Source organism: Lagenorhynchus albirostris, chromosome 20 (genome assembly GCF_949774975.1).
Source record: "Lagenorhynchus albirostris chromosome 20, mLagAlb1.1, whole genome shotgun sequence".
Taxonomy (NCBI): Eukaryota; Metazoa; Chordata; class Mammalia; order Artiodactyla; family Delphinidae; genus Lagenorhynchus; species Lagenorhynchus albirostris.
This window is the reverse complement of record NC_083114.1, coordinates 32,739,678-32,759,712: the sequence shown is the minus strand read 5'-3', so window position 1 is coordinate 32,759,712 and position 20,035 is coordinate 32,739,678. Positions and strand designations below refer to the sequence as shown.

Sequence of the window (20,035 nt, the reverse complement as noted above, 5' to 3'; positions counted from 1 at the left end):
CAGCATCTTTTGCAACATTTCTTTGGTTTTTTGATTCTGGATTTAAAACTTTGTTTTAGCCAGTGCCCTTAGTTTGTCATTTGTTTCTGAGAAACACAGAGACCGTAATATCTTTGAATATTAAATATCTAGAGAGCTCCTAGGAGAGTTATGTTGGAAGCAATTTGCGTAGGTACTGTAATTACTTAAGTATTAAGCCTTACTTTTTAGGGAGCTGGTTTAGGAAAGAACAATAGGGCATAAGGTGTTAGGAAGGCAGAATGTTGGTGTCTCTTCTCCTGGAACTCTTATGTTTCACAGATTCTTGTGAATTGTAGATTCAATCTTTACTCTCCTGTTTGCTTTTTGAGGATCAGCATTGAAGAAAGCATAAAATAACAGAGTGATGGCCTTCGATACTCTTACTATGACCAAGAACAATGTTGCTTTCAGTATTACAAATTAAACTAATTCCCAAAAGGGCTAGTAAATGAACACCTCTCTTGAATTTCTCTTCTAGGTTAATGTTGACAAAGTTTTCTGCTCATCCTGTACTTGCTGCATTCCCCCCTGTTCTGTCCAGTATAGTAGCCACTAACCACATATAACTGTTTGAATTTAAATATAAATTAATTAAATTAAAAATTGAGTTCCTCATTTGCACTAGTCACATTGACAGTGCTCAGTTGGCGGACATGGCTAGTGCCTGCTGTATCAGACTGTGCCTAGTGAACATTTCCATCACTGCAGGAAGTTTCATGAGACAGAGCTGCTCAAATCTCCTGGCCTGCCCTTGTCTCATGAGCTTGTTTTCTACTTAAGAAAGATGATTGAGGCTGTTCTCCTTCTGTCATATTCATGTTTTTCTGGGCTCAGAGGAAGATTTTTTTCCTCATTTATGAAGGTTTATGCCTATATTTTTTTCTCTTAGAACTTGTATTCCATTTGTTATCTCTTCTCCCTAGTATCTTCATTCCTTTGAAGTTAGAGCAGAAATAGAAAAGCCACAGATGGAGGTTAACTTGGAGGCTGCTGCTGAGGTCTACAGCATTTCATACTGACATTCCTGTGGAGATGGTCACCACTATCTGTCCTGTCTTCAGCTTTCCATATCTTGAAGCCAGTTTAGTTTCAGTGTTCATCAGGTTTACGGGGACAGAGTCATACTACTCACAGTCAACATAGTAAGCTATTAAGAGACTCATGTATACATCAAGATGTCATAGTACTCATTAATAATTGAGAACAGTAACTGACAAGAAGACCACATATTATTGTCAGCTGGCCTGCCATAGATGAAATGAAATTTCAGATTATAATCAGAGGGTTTCAGTGTGCACGTGGGACCTTAGTGTGAAGACTTAATTCAGTTCTTAATGTCATCTATCTTTGAGAGTTCAGAATCCACTTGTGTCTTATGCATGTATTTGTCAGGTGAACCTGATATCAGGCAGGCTAATACTGTTTCTTGGGAATGCTCTTTGCCACTCTTCCCCTCACCTTTTTAAAGCCTTCCAGGGTAACATTTTTCTTCTGTTTATTTATTTTTTAAAATTCCAGGCAGATTATGATTAAATTGATTTAAGGGCCAGTTTCCCATTTCAGTCGTTCAGGCATAGGTTGAGAGACCATCTCTGTTGAGTTTTATTACTTTTTTGCTGCAATATTTGACTGTATCTCAATGTTTTAGGCACCCTGGAGTGTACTGACTTCTTGTGTATTAATTACAGATTTCTGTTGCTCCAACACCAAATTTCTAGGCGGGTTTTCTTGTTGTGTAACCCCCAAATCTATATTTCTACAGCTGATCTGTTTCCAAAGTCTAGTCTCACTTCTAAATACAAAAATATCTAAATACATAGGTAGTTCTATTGAGAAATTTATTATTAATTCCTCAGATCAAAAATATTAAAATTGAAGTTCTATTTTCAATACCCCTAAATCCTTCAAAAAGTATACAACCTTTTCAATTTCTTTTATCATTATGTAATCCCTCTTCAATTTTAACCACTTCTTCCTCCCCTCAGTTTTTTTAGTTATCAAATTTTCTTGCTTTTTTAGAGTCATGTACCATAATGTTGATTGCAGCACCATTTACAATAGCCAGGACATGGAAGCAACCTAAGTGTCCATCAACAGCTGAATGAATAAAGAAGATGTGGCACATATATACAATGGAATATTACTGAGCCATAAAAAGAAATGAAATTGAGTTATTTGTAGTGAGGTGGATGAACCTTGAGTCTGTTGTACAGAGTGGAGTAAGTCAGAAAGAGAAAAACAAATACTGTATGCTAACACATATATATGGAATCTAAAAAAAAAAAAAAAAAGGTTCTGAAGAACCTAGGGGCAGGACAGGAATAAAGACGCAGACATAGGACTTCCCTGATGGCGCAGTGGTTAAGAATCCGCCTGCCAATGCAGGAGACACGGGTTCGATCCCTGGTCTGGGAAGATCCCACATGCTGTGGTGCAGCTAAGCCCATGTGCCACAACTACTGAGACTGTGCTCTAGAGCCCGCGAGCCACAACTACTGAACCCTGCATGCCTAGAGACCGTGCTCCACAACAGGAGAGGCCACCGCAATGAGAAGCCTGCTCACCACAATGAAGGGTGGCCCCCTCTCGCTGCAACTAGAGAAAGCCCGTGCACAGCAACAAAAACCCAACACAGCCCAAAATAAATAAATACATAAATAAATTTATTTATTTTAAAAAAAGAGAAAAGACGCAGACGTAGCGAATGGACTTGAGGACACAGGGAGGGGGAAGGGTAACCTGGAACGAAGTGAGAGAGTAGCATGGATATATATATACTACCAAATGTAAAATAGATAGCTAGTGGGAAGCAGCTGCATAGCACAGGGAGGTCAGCTCGGTGCTTTGTGACCACCTAGAGGGGTGGGATAGGGAGGGTGGGAGGGAGACGCAAGAGGGAGAGGATATGGGGGTATATGTAAACATATAGCTGATTCACTTTGTTATACAGCAGAAACTAACACAACATTGTAAAGCAATTATACTCCAATAAAGATGTTTTAAAAAAATCCAAAAGAAACACAAAATGAATATCGTGGCAGAAATTACTAAGACCACTGAATCCCACTGAAATGGATTTGAAAAGGAAAAAATGTATTATGTCCTATTGCAGTAGTCTATTTCTGTGTATTTCCATTTGTGTGTGTGTGTGTGTGTGTGCGCCTGTCATTGGATCTTAAAAAAAAATTATCTTGCTTTTTTACATACATGATATCTACTCATTTCTGTTCCCATTGCTTCCATTCCATTCTGTCTAGCCTACCTCAATAACCTCCAAATTTTCATCTTAATCTACCCTATTTTGTCTTTGCCTTCTGAACAGGAGCTTTGGTTTATGCATCTTTGTATCTGAAACAGATAAGTCATTATTTTGCAATAATCTGATTTTATTAGCTATTTAACACGTTAAATTACTTTAGTTGTTATATTTTAATCATTTAGAGTATTTATGTGAACTCTATTTTTTAGCGTGATGAACAAGTCTGGGGTGAATCGTGTAGTTTGGAAACGACCTCGGCTCACTCACAGTGGACCTGTGAGAAGGAGCACAGTCATTGACCAGATTCCATTTCTGGCAGTAGCAAGAGCACTTGGTAAGTAGGACTTAATATTTGGTGAAATCATCTTGGATTTTCTATAATATATGGTGGTAAAATAAAAGAGAAGACTGAGAATTAAACCCTCATTTGGCACATAATGAAGGTATAAATATGACATTATAGTAAATGATTGAAAACCTAATTATAGTAAATGATTGAAAACCTAATTAAAGTATGGGTTTCAGTGCCAATTGCTCTTTGATCATGAGTTATGTTCAATGTTTTGCTAGTTCCCATTTATTTCTAGGGAAGTAAATGTATGCCTACGCTTGATGTTAGCCTTAAAACTATTTCTAAATGTCCTTCCCTACTTCAGCCCTTCATATTTCTCTTCAGAGCCTTCAAAGCTCTTTTTTTTCATTAGCTAGCAAAGTAAATTGTACATGACAAAATAAACATGCTTATTTTCTGTTCTACCTGGTTTTGAAAGGAAGGCTAGAGGATTATAGCTATAGAAATACCTTACCTTGGATGTACTAATTAAATTTTCTTCTAAGGAAAATTTCTTTTAGAAAACACCACTTTTTCCCTTCTCTCCTTCTTCCTCTAACAGATACTTGAGAACTGACTTGGTGCCAGGCACTGCCTTAGGCTTTGGAGAGATTATACAGATAGACTCTGCCCTCAGGGAGCAAGACTAAGTAGTTGGGGAGGTGGGCAATAAAGAAGGAAACTTGTCCTGAAAGTAATATAACATTGCAAGTCAATTATACTTTAGTTTTTTAAAAAGTAAGCTTGTAAATGAAATAATTACAGGTTAGTAAATATGAAAGTCCTATGATAAAGAATAATTTAGAAGGTAAAAGCTATTTTAGATAGTGTGATGGAAATGATCCTTTTAGGAAGTGTTATTTTATCTGAGATTTGATGGCTGAGAAGGAGTTATTCTTGTGAAGAGCCTGTTGAATATTCTAGGCATGGTTCCTGAATTGGGAAACAGCGTGGCCTGTTGTAGGAATTATCAAAAGGCAGGAGTTAAGGAGGCAAACATGAGCCACAGATGTTTTCATTCTAGTCTAAGGGCACTGGGAAACATTGAAGGATATTAAGCTAAGGAGTAACATTATCTGATTTGCATTTTTAAAAGATCATGCTACCTATCATGTTACTATCATTGTTCATCTTTGGTGATCATATACATATAGTCCCAATATTCATGGAGCCTATAATCTAATGGGGAGAATAGATAATAAACAAATGAGAAAATTATTTTAAAAAGCATTATAAAGGAATTAAACAGTATGATATGCCACTGATTGGTGGGAGGGATAGTGGGTAGCAGAGGAGGGCTACTTTGGAGAGGATGATTAAGGAACATTCTTTTATTTATTTATTTTTTAATAAATTTGTTTATTTTTGACTCCGTTGGGTCTTCATTGCTGTGCGTGGGCTTTCTCTAGTTGCGGTGAGCGGGGGCTACTCTTCGTTGCGGTGCGCGGGCTTCTTATTGCGGTGGCTCCTCTTGTTGCAGAGCACGGGCTCTAGGCGCGCGGGCTTCAGTAGTTGTGGCACTCAGGCTCAGTAGTTGTGTCTCACGGGCTCTGGAGCGCAGGCTCAGTAGTTGTGGCACACAGGCTTAGTTGCTCTGCAGCATGCGGGATCTTCCCAGACCAGGGCTTGAACCCGTGTCCCAGCATTGGCAGGCAGATTCTTAACCACTGTGCCAGCAGGGAAGCCCAGGGAACATTCTTTTAAAAAGTGATATTTTGAGTGAGTAAGACCTAAAAGGAGGAGAAGGGGCCAAGTCAAAGCAAAGCCATAGCACTTGCAAAGGCTGTTAGGCAATTAGTGGACATTTGATTTTGGAGGGATGGTGGTGCGGGTTGTGTAGCATATATTCTTTTTTCCTACTGAATAATGCCCTGACTTCCTTTTGGGAAACTGTATCTCCCCTACTATGTGCAGTTTTAGTTTAGACATTCCTATTCAGGGTCCTTTTATAAAACATAAAAGGTCAGGCATATGGCCCCAGCTAGATCAGTTAGATTCCCTGTTCCATGATTTTGAGTTGTGAATCTAGAAAGGATAAAAATTAAAAACCAAAAACGTGGTTGGAATGAATTCATCCTAGTGATACTGACCTCCTTTGGCAGTGCTCATTGATGTGGTTGGGTTTTCCTGCCTAGTTGTTTGGAATTGCCCTGTCTCCTTGCCTGGTTCTCCAGCTTCTTGTCTACCGTGTGAGCTACTTGATTTTCTTCTGAGTTGCCTTTTTGGCCTAGGTTAACCTGAGCTGGAAATTGTTGTTTGTTAGCAATGAATCCTAATGCAGAAAGGAAAGGACTTGCTGTCTTTAAGGACCAAGAATGAAGCCAGTGTGAGAGAGAGGAGGTAGAGAGGTAAGATGAAGGCAGGGATGAGGACACTTGCCTGATTAAGAGGGTGGCGCAGGATAAGGTAAGGAGTTTGGTGAAGACATTACCAGTGGTAGGCAAGAACTAAATCCTGCAAGGCTTTCTAGACCATGATAAGGAATTTTATTTTAAATGCTTTTGGGAAGGGATTGAAAAATAGGAGAGGAAGTAAGCCATAGTGGTTAAGAGGTAGCCTTTGGAGCCAAAATTCCTAGTTTCCAATCCCAGTGCTGTTATTTACTGTACAAACTTGGGGAAATTACTTAATATATTGTGGCACAGTTTTTTCAGCTGTAAAGTGGGGCCTGCTTCATACTGTCATGAGTATTGGGTAACTTAGCACGTGTAAAGTGCTTAAAATAGTGCCTGGCACATAGTAAGTGCTCTGTAAATGTTAGTTGTTTTTATTACTGTTGTGTACTGAAGTAGGGCAGTGACATGATCCAGTATGTTTTTAAAGGATCATTTTAGCTGATCCAGCTTGTTTTTAAAAGATCATAATGGCTGAAATTATAGGGTAATAAAATTGGAGGCCAGGGTCCCATTTAGGGACCTGTAGCGGTATTCTAAGCACTTTACATATTTTACAGATTTTTGTCTGAGTTTCCCAAGCCATTCATTCATAGTATACATGTGATATAATTGATCATCCAATTGTTAGCAAGGAGAAAAAGGGGGCAAGGTGGATGACAGATAGTCAGCTGCTATTGACACTTCAGGTAGATGGTAAATTTCCAGTTAACTGTTGCCATTTGTAACATTAGTGAGCTTAGGAGGAAGGCATGGGAGGCAAGGAATTAATATTACTAAAGAAATAGAGGGAATTTTTGTGGGGAACTCAACACAGACTGAGGGCAAGGTCTTACTCCAGGTTCAAAAGTAAGGTGAACCTTCAGTTTAGAAAGTAGATGCCAATTTATTTTGTATATGTTAAGTGTGTGTGCGCCAAGCATTTCAAGTAAGCCTTGAAACCCTTAAGTGATTGTGGAGAGGAAGAGAAGGAACAGGTGATGGAGTGGCAAAAAGAGCAGAAAAACCAACTGGTTTTCCTGTTTCAGACATTCCTACTTAGTTCAGATATAGCTCTGGAGTAATTCAGACAAGAAGTAATTCAACCTGCTTGAGTATCTTCAGTAATCTTTCCTTAATGTTTCAAAGTAGAAATTCTTGTATTATTAGACAATTCTGTGAGTTAAAATCTGCTTCCATGAAGCTTTCAGACAGGGCAGTGTACTTCCTTTTCTTTTTGCATAATGACAGTCATTTACCTATTCAGAATTGGCTAGCATGTTTCTCTAGGCTAATTTCAGACCCTTCATTATTCTTGTCGTATTCCTCTAGATGTTTCCTTCAATAAACGTGATTTGGGAATTGAGGACACTGCAAGATGTGGTCTGACCAGTTTGAAGTACAATGGAAATATTTAGTTCCTGCTACCTGAACATTGTACTTTTAATAATGGAGTCCAAGAATCCTGTCATTAGCTTTTTGTAATCTTAACACATTAGTTGGCTTATTAAGCTCAGATCTCTAGATATTTCTCTTATGAACTGCTACCAGGTCAAGTTTCTCTTTTATGTACTCTGTTGGTTTTTATTGGGATGGTGTAAGGGTGGGGAAATGGAGACTGAATAATAGCATTAGATGAGTTGTTGGTGAAATGTATTTATCAATACAAAAGGTACTGATTAATAGATTGGTGTGTATTTAGAGAGAGAGATCTTGATTGATGTGATGCTGTTTCTCTTCTTAGCTTAGTTTCAACATTTGTTAACTACCTAGAGAAAGAAATAATGTGCGTGGTCCTCGATTTTGTATATTATACAAATATTCAAAAATACTTAGGCAGCAAGATATTAGCATTGTTTAACTACTTTTAGTTGCCAGAGAGAAAAAATAGTAATTAGAGAGTAGAGAAATCAGACACTTTGACTGGGTGATGACAGTTACCATCACTAATGAGGAATAGTTGGACATTGTATGCCTCCAGATGTGTGGTACACATATCCCCTATGTAGTACCCTGGTCAAAAATGCATAGCCTCAATCTAGATAAAGGAGGTTAAAGAAATGTTACAAGTAAAGAAAAAAAGAAGAAGAAAAGAAATGTTACAAGTATATGCTATTCCTGATCCTAGGCTGGATCCTATAAAGGATATTATTAGGCCATCTGATAATTCAGAATATGGATGGTAGACGGTATATTAGGTAAATATTATATTAATATAAATTTATGAAGCTGATAACTGCAGTGTCCTTATTCTTAGAAAATACACTTTGAAGTATTTAGGGATAAAGGACCATTATTTAAAATATTTTTTATATATACACACAGAATCTTTTTTTTTTTTTTTTCCGGTACACGGGCCTCTCACTGTTGTGGCCTCTCCCATTGTGGAGCACAGGCTCCGGATGCACAGGGTCAGCGGCCATGGCTCATGGGCCCAGCCGCTCTGTGGCATGTGGGATCTTCCCAGACCGGGGCACGAACCCGTGTCCCCTGCATCGGCAGGTGGACTCTCAACCACTGCGCCACCAGGGAAGCCCCAGAATCTTTATATATATGTAGATTGAAAACAAGCGAATGGGGCAAAATGTCAACAATAGATGAATCTGAGTAAAGATCGGTGTTCTTTGTCATAGTTTTATTTTTATAGCTTTATACATTTGAAATGATCTCCAGATGAAATGTTTTTAAAAATAGGCTGGCAGGGACTTCCCTGGTGGCGCAGTGGTTAAGAATCCGCCTGTGAATGCAGGGGACAGGGGTTCGATCCCTGGTCTGGGAAGATCCCACATGCCACGGAGCAACTAAGCCCGTGAGCCACAACTACTGAGCCCGCATGCCACAACTACTGAAGCCCACGTGCCTACAGCCCATGCTCAGCAACAAAAGAAGCCACCGCAAAGAGAAGCCTGCGCACCAGAACAAAGAGTAGCCCCCACTTGCCACAACTAGAGAAAGCCCATGCACAGCAACAAAGATCCAATGCAGCCAAAAAAGAAATAAACTTAAAAAAAAATGGATAAAACCACATACAGAGTCCCCACTTCTTTGTGATTGTTTATTCATTCACCACATATTTATTAAATGCCTGCTGTGTGCCAGGTATTGCTCTAGGTTCTGAGGATTCTGCAATGGACAGGTAGGTGAAAATTCCTGGACCCATGGAACTTACTTTCTAGTGAGGGGAAACAGATGATAAACTAAAATAAATAAGTAGAATATATATTGTGGTATATAGTAAAAAGTGCTAATGTGAAAAATAAAGCAGGAAACGTTGTGGGGGTGGGAGTGTAATTTTCAATGGGATTGTCAGGGGATTTCCGTAGTGGCACAGTGGTTAAGAATCCACCTGCCAATGCAGGGGACACGGGTTTGAGCCCTGGTCCGAGAAGATCCCACATGCCGTGGAGCAACTAAGCCCGTGCGCCACAACTACTGAGCCTGCGCTCTAGAGCCCACGAGCCACAACTACTGAAGCCCGTTGGCCTAGAGCCCATGCTCTGCAACAAGAGAAGCCACCACAATGAGAAGCCTGTGCACTGCAACGAAGAGTAGACCCCTCTCTCTGCAATTAGAGAAAGCCCACAAGAAGCAATGAAGACCCAACACAACCAAAAATAAAACAAACAAATAAATAAATGGGATGGTCAGAGGAGGTCTGAAAAGATGACATTTGAGTGAAGAGATGAGGCATCAAGGTCTGTGGGTGTTTGGGGCAAGATATTAGGCAGAAGGAACAACAAATATAAAGTGTCCTTTTTATGATTTTTTTTTTTTAACTGAGCAGCTTGAAAGGTGGAGTTGCCATTAACTGATGTAGCAAAGACCAGAGTATATGTAGCAGGGGGAGGTCAGTTCAGTTTTGGACAACTTACCTTCAAGGTGCTAATCAGACATTAAAGTGGTGATATCCATTGGGCTTCTGGTTATGAAAATTGACTAGGTGAGGGCCAGGCTAGAGATATCAGTCTGTGGCTGAATCAAGGGATTGAGTGTAGGTAAAAAAGGGGGGAAAAAAGAAAAGGGAAGGGTCCAGTGACTGAGCCCTGAGATACTGTCACTGTTAAGAGGTGGGGGCATGAATGGAAGAACAGGGAAAACAAGACTGAGAAAGAGCCACAGGTAAAATACAAGAAGGTTCAGGAGACTGTCCTGAAAGCTAAGAGAAGAAACTGTTTCAAGAAGGTATTTCGTTATATGTCAGTTATACCTCAATTAAAAAAAAAATTTCAAATACTGTTGATAGTTCAGGTAAAGGAAAGACTGAGAAGTGACCTTTGGGTTTAACAATGTGAAAGTCATTGGTGACCTTGACAAAGTAGCTTTTGGTGGATATTGAGACCACAATCATGACTGGAGTTGGTTCAAGAAAGAGTGAGAAGGGGAAATTTTGATAGAGCAAGTTTTAGACACTCTTCCTAGGTTGGGAAGGAAGAGATGGGGCTTTAGCTGGAGTAGAAAGAATAGCGTCAAGAGAGGGTTTGCTACTGTTATTTTTAAAAGGGAAGAAATAATAACATTTGATGGGAAAGATCGTCTAGACCAGGGAAAACTCCATGTAGGAGATAAAATACAATTGCTATAGTTATTTCCTATGACAATTACATTATTGTAACATAATTTTGTAAACAAATGTATGGAAATAAATGAATATTTTCATATAAAAAGACGTGGGAGAGATGGTTTTGTTTTAGTAATGGAAAAAAATTGCTTCTGCTTTTTCTCTTTATTTTATTTTATTTTATTATTATTTTTTTTGATTTTATTTTTCTATCACATATTTTCTCAAATATCTTTTTTATTTTTTTAAACTTTATTGAGATATAACTGACATAGAGCACTGTATATAAGTTTAAGGCGTACAGCATTTAAAAGAGAATATCCTTTAGATTTGAACATTTAAGCTGAAAGAAATGCTTTGTCATATTACTTCTCCTGTCTTTATTTTGGCACTTGGGGGGAAAAAAGTTAACTATTTAAGTTCTAGCTTTCTTTTTAAGTTTAACTTGTTGCATGGTAATTCTTATTGGCCCATAGTAAATTAAATTATAGAATTTAGCACCACTCTTATGGTTAATAGTCATTTTTCTTCCAGTTTTTTGGGAAAGAGAGAAGTTTGCTTATCAAAATTTGTACTGATGATGATCAAAATTACCTGAGTGCAAATGTAGCAAAGGTGTCTCCTAGTGGCTGTCCGATGGAATTGCATGTGAGTCTTGCAATTCATTTATTCATTGAACAGATATTTGAGTGCAGTATGTGCCAAGCACAGGGTCTTTGCCCTCATGGAAGCTTACAGTTTAGAGAGGGGAGAGGCATTCATCAATTGATCACAAAAAGAACTGAAACATTACAACTCTTAACTATTTGTATATCTGTTAGTGGGAACTTAAAATGGGAGTATTTTACCTAACCGGAGAGGCCAGAGAAGTGATGTTTGAGCTGAGGTCTTAAGAATTACTAAAAGTTAATAGAAGAAGAAAATGTGTTCTAGGTATAGGAACTGCATTTGTGAACAGCTCTGTGATAGGAGGAGGCATGGTGAATATAAGGGACTCTGATGAAGGGTAGGTGGAACAAAGATATGGGAACAAGAGGCATAGATAAAGTAAGAAAATACTGCATTTTTATAGGCTGTGGTTAAGAGTTATGCAAGAGTAAACTATTGCAGAGTTGGGGTGGGAAACATATAACTAGGTAGGGGTGTGTGTGTGTGTTTTAATTATGGCAAAATACATATAACAAAATTTACCATCTTAACCATTTTAAGTATACAGTTCAGTGGTATTAAGTACGTTTACATTGTTGTGCAACCATCACCACCGTCAATCTTAAATTTGTGTTTTAAAGAGATGATTTTGGTTGCAGTTTTGAGGATGGATTAGGTGAGGCAAAAGTTGCTGGGAAGCTCTCCACGGGAAGCCACTCACAGAGCTGGAGGGGGGTGGGGGAGGAATGTTGAAATTCCCTAGGATAAGGACCACTAGGTGTCCTGCACATTGCTGGCTGCAGTATGCCGCAGCAGCAAGTAGAGAACATACTGAAACCAGAAGAAAGGCCTCTTTCTCATCTGGTATCACTCCAGTGCCCCTATTGAAAACAAAAGGGAAATGGCCATTGAGCAGGCAACCAACCTCTGCCACAATGTTCAAGGCCCCTCCCTTTAATATATAGAGGAATGACATTCCTGTGATCCTATAATGGTGTACAAACACTAGACCAATAATAAAATACTTAGTTCAATTCTGATTCTTACTCATTTGATCTCAGGTAAAGCCATGTAGATTACCTGAACTGGCAAAATAAGGGAACTGGCTCTATCTTCTGTTCCTAAATCTAGCTATGAATACAGATCATATGGTGAGTTCATTAAAAATTCAAATTCTAGGGACTTTTACCGGCAAATATAAAGCAACTTGAGCATCAAAATGATAACAGGAATAAGTTATAGTATAATGAGGAAAAAAAGAATCCCTAAGTCCATACTGGTACAAAAAGATTATAAAGAGGTAGAGAGAACAATGGAAAGTTCCTCTTTAGAGAAGACAACTAATAAATATAGTTAGTGTCCTAATTCTATCATCAGTTTACAACCGTGACAATAGCACTTGATTCGTGCAAGAATCATTAATGAATGCTAAAATGTGGCATATTTTGGTGAGGAATAGGATATTTCACACAATCTCAAACTATCACTGTATAGATTACTTAGGGCATCTTTACAGTGCTGGTAGGCAGCACTTTAACTGAATGATCAGACTTGGCATTGCCAATAATAGGACAGACTGACATTTTGTGCCTCCTAATGTGACATACTAAGAAGGCTATGACTTCAGCATTGTAGTATTCTGGCCAAAAAAAAAGTTTAACCTGAACACAAACCCTTATATCTAGCCTGCGGACACGAGGAAGCAGTCAGACAAATCCAAATTGAGGTTCACTCTGCAGACAACTGGCCTGGACTCTTTTGACAATTGTCTGTCAGTGTCATGAATGACAAAAACAAATCACAAAACCTAGAGAATTGTTCTGGGTTAAAAACAACTAAAAAATATGACAACTGAATGTAATGAATGATCCCTGAGTGGATCCTGGATATTAAAAAAGCATTATTGCGGGAATTCCCTGGTGATCCAGGGGTTAGGACTTGGCACTTTCACTGAGGGGGCCTGGGTCCGGTCCCTGTTGGGGGAATTAAGATCCTGAAAGCCACGTGGTGCGGCCAAAATAAAAAAGGCATTATTGGGATAACGGGAAATTTGAACATAGATTTTATATTACACAATACTGGATCAACATGAAATTTTCTGACTGTGGCTACATAGGAGAATATCCTTATGCTCAGGAGATTAAATAGGAGATACACCATGTTATTGGGTTGGGAGATATAATATTGTTAAGATGGCATTTCTCCCTGAAGTGATCTGTAGGTTCAGTGCAATCGCATTCAAAACCCAGAATCTGGGGGGACTTCCCTCCTGGTCCAGTGGGTAAGACTCTATGCTCCCAAAGAGGGGGCTGAGGTTTGATCCCTGGTCTGGGAACTAGATGCTGCATGCATGCTGCAACTAAGCATTTGCATGCCGCAACTAAGAGTTCACGTGCCGCCACTAAGAAGTCCTCATGCCACAACTGAAGATCCCTCATGTTGCAACAAAGACCCAGTGCAGCCTAAATAAATAAGGTAATAATAATATTATTATTTTTTAAAATATATTTTTTAAATTTTTGCCTGCGTCAGGTCTTAGTCATGGGATTTTTGTTGCAGCATGTGGGATCTTTCGTTGCGGCACACAGGCTCCTTGTTGTGGCGCACGAACTTCTCTCTAGTTGTGGCTCACGTGCTCAGTAGTTGTGGTGCATGGGCTTAGTTGCCCCACAGCATGTGGGATGTTAGTCCCCTGACCAGGGATCAAACCCGTGTCCCCTGCATTGGAAGGCGATTCTTAACACTGGAACACCAGGGAAGTTCCAGTAAATATTATGAAAAACAAAAAATAGAGTTTGGGAATTCCCTGACGGTCCAGGGGTTAGGACTCCATGCTTCCACTGCAGGGGGCACAGGTTCACAGGGAATTAAGATCCCCCATGTCACGTGGCCCAGCCAAAAACTAAAAATAAACAAATAATTAATTTAAAAAACAGTTTCAGAAATTAAAGTTAGGAGAAATGCGCCTTTCTTCTGGAAATGTATTGAGGTTTAGTGAGAAAGAAAAAAGAGATTGGAAACATATTGGGGGCTAGTGATTTCGGAGTTGCGAGCTTGAGAGGACAATTTTGTGGAAGGAGTACACATATATATTGGGTATATATCCGTACACATCTCTAGAAGGATACATAAGGACAATAGTTGTTCCCTAAGTGGAGAACCAGAAAGGACATGAATGGGAAAGGAGATTTTTGTATCTTTTGGTTTTCGTGCCATGTGAAATAAACAAGTAACTTATTTTAAAATATTTTCAAATTTATAACAATATTAATGTTAGTTTATATATGAGAAATTGTGACCCTTCTTTGAGGTCATATAGTTTGCATTAGATTCAAAATTGGAATTTCTTTTTTAACCTAGATTTTAAGTTTAGACATATTAAGGATTCTGCTTTATATGAATTTATGTTTTTACTTGGAGTGGCAATATTAATTTCAAATATTGGGGGGCAAATTGCTTTTGAAAGCTTTTAGCATCACATATGAACCCTGTAATTGCTATCTTAAAATTTATCTTAACTGTTTCCATCCATGTTCATTTTTATAGTTTCATCAACCAGGGAGTTTTGTTTTACTGGTATAAAGAAATAAATGTGTCTTTGTGAGGTGACCTGGATTATAATTAGCTTTTAGTGGTCATATGTGTTCTCTTTTGTTACTCTGAAGGATGAATTGCCCCTTTCAAGAGGCTGGTTTAGCAGTGAATTTTGCTATTTCAGAGTAGAGTAATTGATTTGAATTATTCTTTCCTTGGACTCTGAGCATATTTGGATTGGCCAGTATTTCTGATGAGAGGTATGGTGACGTTTAAATAAGGAAAGGAGAGGACAAAGAGCTTCCTCTTGTTTAGCAAAAGTCAGAGCTGCTTAACAGCGGCAAAAACAATTTATCCTCTTGTCTGAAAACCTTTTGCTCTTAATTAGGTCTTTCCCCAAAGTATTTCACAACAAATAAAAGAGGCGGAAATTAATGTTTTCTCCTTCTTGTCTCCTCCTTCCTGTTTTTGGACGCAGAAGAGTTTATATTGTCCTACTTATTTATCTTATGTATCACAAAAGAGTAGATGGTTTCTATAAATTTTTTTTTCTATTTCAGTTTTATTGATCTTTTAGATGACCTGAGTCAACTAAAGCTTCTTTTATGTTGAACATTTTGAGGTGTACATCTAATGCGTCTAAAAAGCAGAAGTGTTAGGCATTGTTTTATGTGGAGCTAATCAAGAAGGAAGATAATTATTTAAGAATCTTCTTTTACTGGCTCACTGAAAGGGTGAACTATTGATCTCCAAAGGCTAGTCATTGATCTCCAAAGGCTAGGTAGGTTAAAAGCATAAAAATGCTCATTTTTATCTCTGGAATTTTCTTCCAAGTGACTGGCACCCATCCTTTCAGTTTTGATGTAGGTATTTTCTTGACCTAGGGGGTTAACAGGAGGTTTTCAGTTAGCCACTAGGACTCTTATTTGTAGAGCAACGTCTCCACATTTTATCTTTTTTTACAGTTATCTTAGTTAATCTTGGCCCTTCGCTCTTCCCCATACATTTTATTTTTTTCTACTTTTAAATATATTTTTTAAAATTTTTATTGGAGTATAGTTGATTTACAATGTTGTGTTAGTTTCTGCTGTACAGTGAAGTGAATCAGTTATACATATATCCACTCTTTTTTAGATTCTTTTCTCACGTAGGTCATTACAGAGTATTGAGTAGAGTTCCCTGTGCTATATATAGAGTAGGTCCTTCCTATACGTTTTAGAATCAGCTTGTCAGATTCTACAAAAGTCCTTTTGGGATTTTGGATGGAATTACATTGACATTATAGGTTATTTTTGGAAGAATTAACATCTTCATAATGTTAACTCTTCCTATCTTTGATTATAGTTTATTTCCCCACTTATTTAGATAGTCTTTGGAATCTAATTGTATAATCTTGTCCATAAAAGATTTGCACACCTTTTATTAAATTTCGCAGTACCTGATATTTGGTTCACTGTTATAAATGGAATTGTTTAAAATTTTACATTTTCCATTTCTTGCTATTATATAGAGATACAGCTGACTTTTATATATTGGGTTTGTATTTAACAACCTTGCTAAGTGTTCCTGTTCTGATAATTTATCTAACTTCTTTTTGGTTTCCCATGTAGAAATAAAATTATCTTCAAGTAATGATAGTTTTATTTTCTCCTTTCCAATTCACATATATCATTTATTTTTATTATCTTACTGTGTTGAGAAGGATCCCTCATATAGAATTAGAAGAGAAGTGGTGATAGAAGGCATACTTTTATCAGGTTCATAAGGGAGTTACCTTTTCAAATTTCTAGTTTGCTAAGAAGTCTTTTTTTTTTTAAATCATGAATGGATTTTGAATGTTATCAAATGCTTTTCTGCATCTGTTGAGATGAACATGTAGATTTTCTTCTTTAATCTGTTGATATGATACTACTAGCTTGCAAATAATACTTCTTGCTTTTTCTGCCTCCTGCTCCCCAGGTGATTTGTGGAGCTATGATTTCTTCAGTGGTGAGTTTGTGGTATCACCTGAACCAGACACAAGTGTCCACACTCTTGATCCCCAGAAGCACAAGTATATTATCTTGGGGAGTGATGGTCTTTGGAATATGATTCCACCTCAAGATGCCATCTCAATGTGCCAGGACCAAGAGGAGAAAAAATACTTGATGGTGAGAAATAACTCAATTCGATATTATTATCTACACATTGTTCTGGTACTTTTGTCAGGGGTCTTGAATATGAACTAAGGATGTTTACCTTGAGTAGATTTTTGCATTTGCCCTGGCTGTAGAAGAAAGTAAAATATAGATTTCTGAAGCTTATTAGGAGAACAAGACAGAAAATAGATGAATGAAACTAGATAACAAAACATACAGCCACTGACTTCATTATGAGCAGCCCTTGACTTCCTGGCCTATGGAACCCTCACCGATCCTTCTTTTTATAAATTGAGATATAATTCACATTCCATAAAATTTACCTTTTTAAAGTATTCAGGTCAGTGTTTCTTAGGATATTCTCAAAGTTATGTAACTCTCACCACTAATTCCAGAACATTTCATCACTGCCCCCAACAAACCCCATAACCATTAGCAGTCATTCACTATCACCCCTGTTCCCTGGCAACCACTAATTTTTTTTGTCTCTATGTATTTGCCTGTTTTGCATACTGCGTATAAATGAGATCATACAATATGTGGCCTTTTGTGTCTGACTTCTTTCACTTAAGCATAATGTTTTCAAGCTTCATTCATGTTGCTTGTATCAGTACTTTATTCCTTTTTATGACCGAATAATTTTCCATTGATGGATATATAACATTTTATTTATCCATCCATTCATCAGTCAGTGGGTACTTTAGTTGTTTCCACTTTTTGGCTATTTTGAATGATGCTGCTGTTAACATTCATGTACAAGTTTTTGTGTGGACATGTTTTCAGATCTCTCAGGTATCTACCTAGGAGTGGAATTCCTGGGTCATGTGGTAACTCTATGCCACCTATATTGTTTTAGTCAATTGCAAACCTAGAAACAACCATCAATGAGAAAATTCTTTTCTTTCCTTCCTGGCTTGCTTAAAAGTTGATCTTCATTCTGAGCAATGACAAAGTAAGGAGATTTGGAAAGTGCAATGTTATTGAAGGCAAGGAAAGAGAGTGTTTTGGAGTAGTAGCCAGCAATGTCAAATTCTACAAAGAAGTAGAGGCAGATGGATGAAAACAGGGTATTGGGTTTTACATTTAGGATCGTTTATTATTAGTGACCTTCAAGGATGAAGAGTTTCGGTTGAAGTGATGAGGGCATTAGCTAGCAGACTGGAGTGATGATGAAACAGTACTTTGTGAGCCTAGGAAATAGATGTAGTGAGCGTTAAGGAAGACAAGGGAATGTGCCATTGTTAGCTTGAAAAGATAGTGAGGGTCTTGAAAGCAGTTTTATAGTCTTACAAGAAAGATTGACAGAACAAGAGAAATAAGGGATGTTGATGGAATGAAGGTCCAGAGCACATCGAAGTAACTGGAATCAATGGCTCCTTGGAAAAGATTATCTTTTTCTAAGATGGGAGGAATGGTAAAGCTATATTTTGGGGTGATAAGGAGGCAACATGAAAGAACTTGTATTAAATTGCCTCCATTCATTCCCTCAACTAACATGTTAGGCACTAGGTACAAAGGAAGCAAAGGTGAATAGAATATGGTCCTTGCTTAGCATTTACCATATTATTACAAATAGGATATATAGCTAGCTATCAGTACCATTTGGTTGTGAGTTGTTTAAAGATAAGAGTCATGTATCTATTCAATTTTACAAACTTGGGGCTAGCATGATGCATTTGGTCAGTGATGTCAGATATAAAAGAAAGATTAAATAAAATAAAGACTGTTTTGTCTATTGGAGTTTGTTTGTTTGTTTGCTACGCCGGCTTGCGGGATCTTAGCTCCCCTACCAGGGATCAAACCTGGGCCCTTGGCAGTGAAAGCGCGGACTCCTAACTACTGTACTGCCAGGGAATTTCCATGTCTATTGGATTTGGAATTCTTTAATGATGAGAGAGGAAGAGAGAAACATTTCAGTGGCATGATGAAGCCAAAAGCCAGTTTTATTGGGTTGGGAGAACCTAAGTGTCATAAACACCTAAGTGTTTTTAGAATGAGTATTGAAGGAAGCATTCATCTAACAATATTTATAACAAGTGTTGAGAACTGAGAGGGAGAAGATAGGAAACTTATGAGGACTGCCTAAGGAAGTTTCATGGATGAGAGTGGTATTTGAGCAGGTCTTAAAGGTGGAGTTGAATTTACCAGGTAAAGAGATGAAGCGAGGAGAGTGAAGCTTTCCAGGCAAAGGAATAGAATGTGTAAAGTCAGGGAAGAGACAAGTACAGCACATTCAGATTTCACAAGTAACTTGATGTGATTCGAAGACAGGAGGCAAAAAGGTTTTGAATGGTCTGTTATGAAGTTAAGTCTTAATAGTCAGGTAGTGGAAAGTATTGAAAAGCTGCATTTTAGATACGCATTTTAGAAAGCATACTCGTGGCAGGGTGGAATAGAGGGCAGATGATAATGGATGTGAGAATTCTATTTATTAGGAGGTGTAGGAAAAACATCTTGCCCCTTACTAAATTAAACTGATGCAAAGTTGGCAATGAAAGAGAATGGGTGTCAGCAGTGAGTGATTAGTGAAGAATCCCTGAGAGAAGGTGAATTTTGATGAATGGAATCATATTTATAAGGTCTGTCTCTGCGTCTCTTCACAGGTTGATTCCTATATATCTGATTTGATTTTAGTTTTATTAATTAATTAATTAATGGCTCCCTTGGGTCTTTGTTGCTGCACGCGGGCTTTCTCTAGTTGCAGTGAGCGGGGGCTACTCTTCATTGTGGTGCATGGGCTTCTCATTGCGGTGGCTTCTCTTGTTGCAGAGCATGGGCTCTAGGCATGAGGGTTTCAGTAGTTGTGGCATGCGGGCTCAGTAGTTGTGTCTCGTGGGCTCTAGAGCTCAGGCTCAGGAGTTGTGGCACATGGGCTTAGTTGCTCCACGGCATGTGGGATCTTCCCAGACCAGGGCTCAAACCCGTGTCCCCTGCATTGACAGGAGGATTCTTAACCACTGCACCACCAGGGAAGTCCTGATTTTAATTTTATTTATTTATTTATTTGTTTGTTTGTTTATGGCTTTGTTGGGTCTTCATTTCTGTGCAAGGGCTTTCTCCAGTTGCGGCAAGTGGGGGCCACTCTTCATCGCGGTGCGCGGGCCTCTCACTATCGCGGCCTCTCTTGTTGCGGAGCGCAGGCTCCAGACGCGCAGGCTCGGTAGTTGTGGCTCA

At 38.4% G+C, this 20,035-nt stretch overlaps 1 protein-coding gene across 2 annotated transcripts in view; it reads left to right on the top strand.

Moving 5' to 3' along the window:
• The window catches only part of PPM1D (protein phosphatase, Mg2+/Mn2+ dependent 1D), a 52,923-nt gene that overhangs the window by 24,631 nt on the left and 8,257 nt on the right, over nt 1-20,035 (top strand). For both annotated transcript variants that reach the window (XM_060133271.1, XM_060133270.1), the window contains exons 3-4: nt 3,490-3,614; nt 16,683-16,873. In XM_060133271.1, the coding sequence (XP_059989254.1) occupies nt 3,490-3,614; nt 16,683-16,873 (316 nt within the window). The remainder of the gene's footprint in view (nt 1-3,489; nt 3,615-16,682; nt 16,874-20,035) is intronic.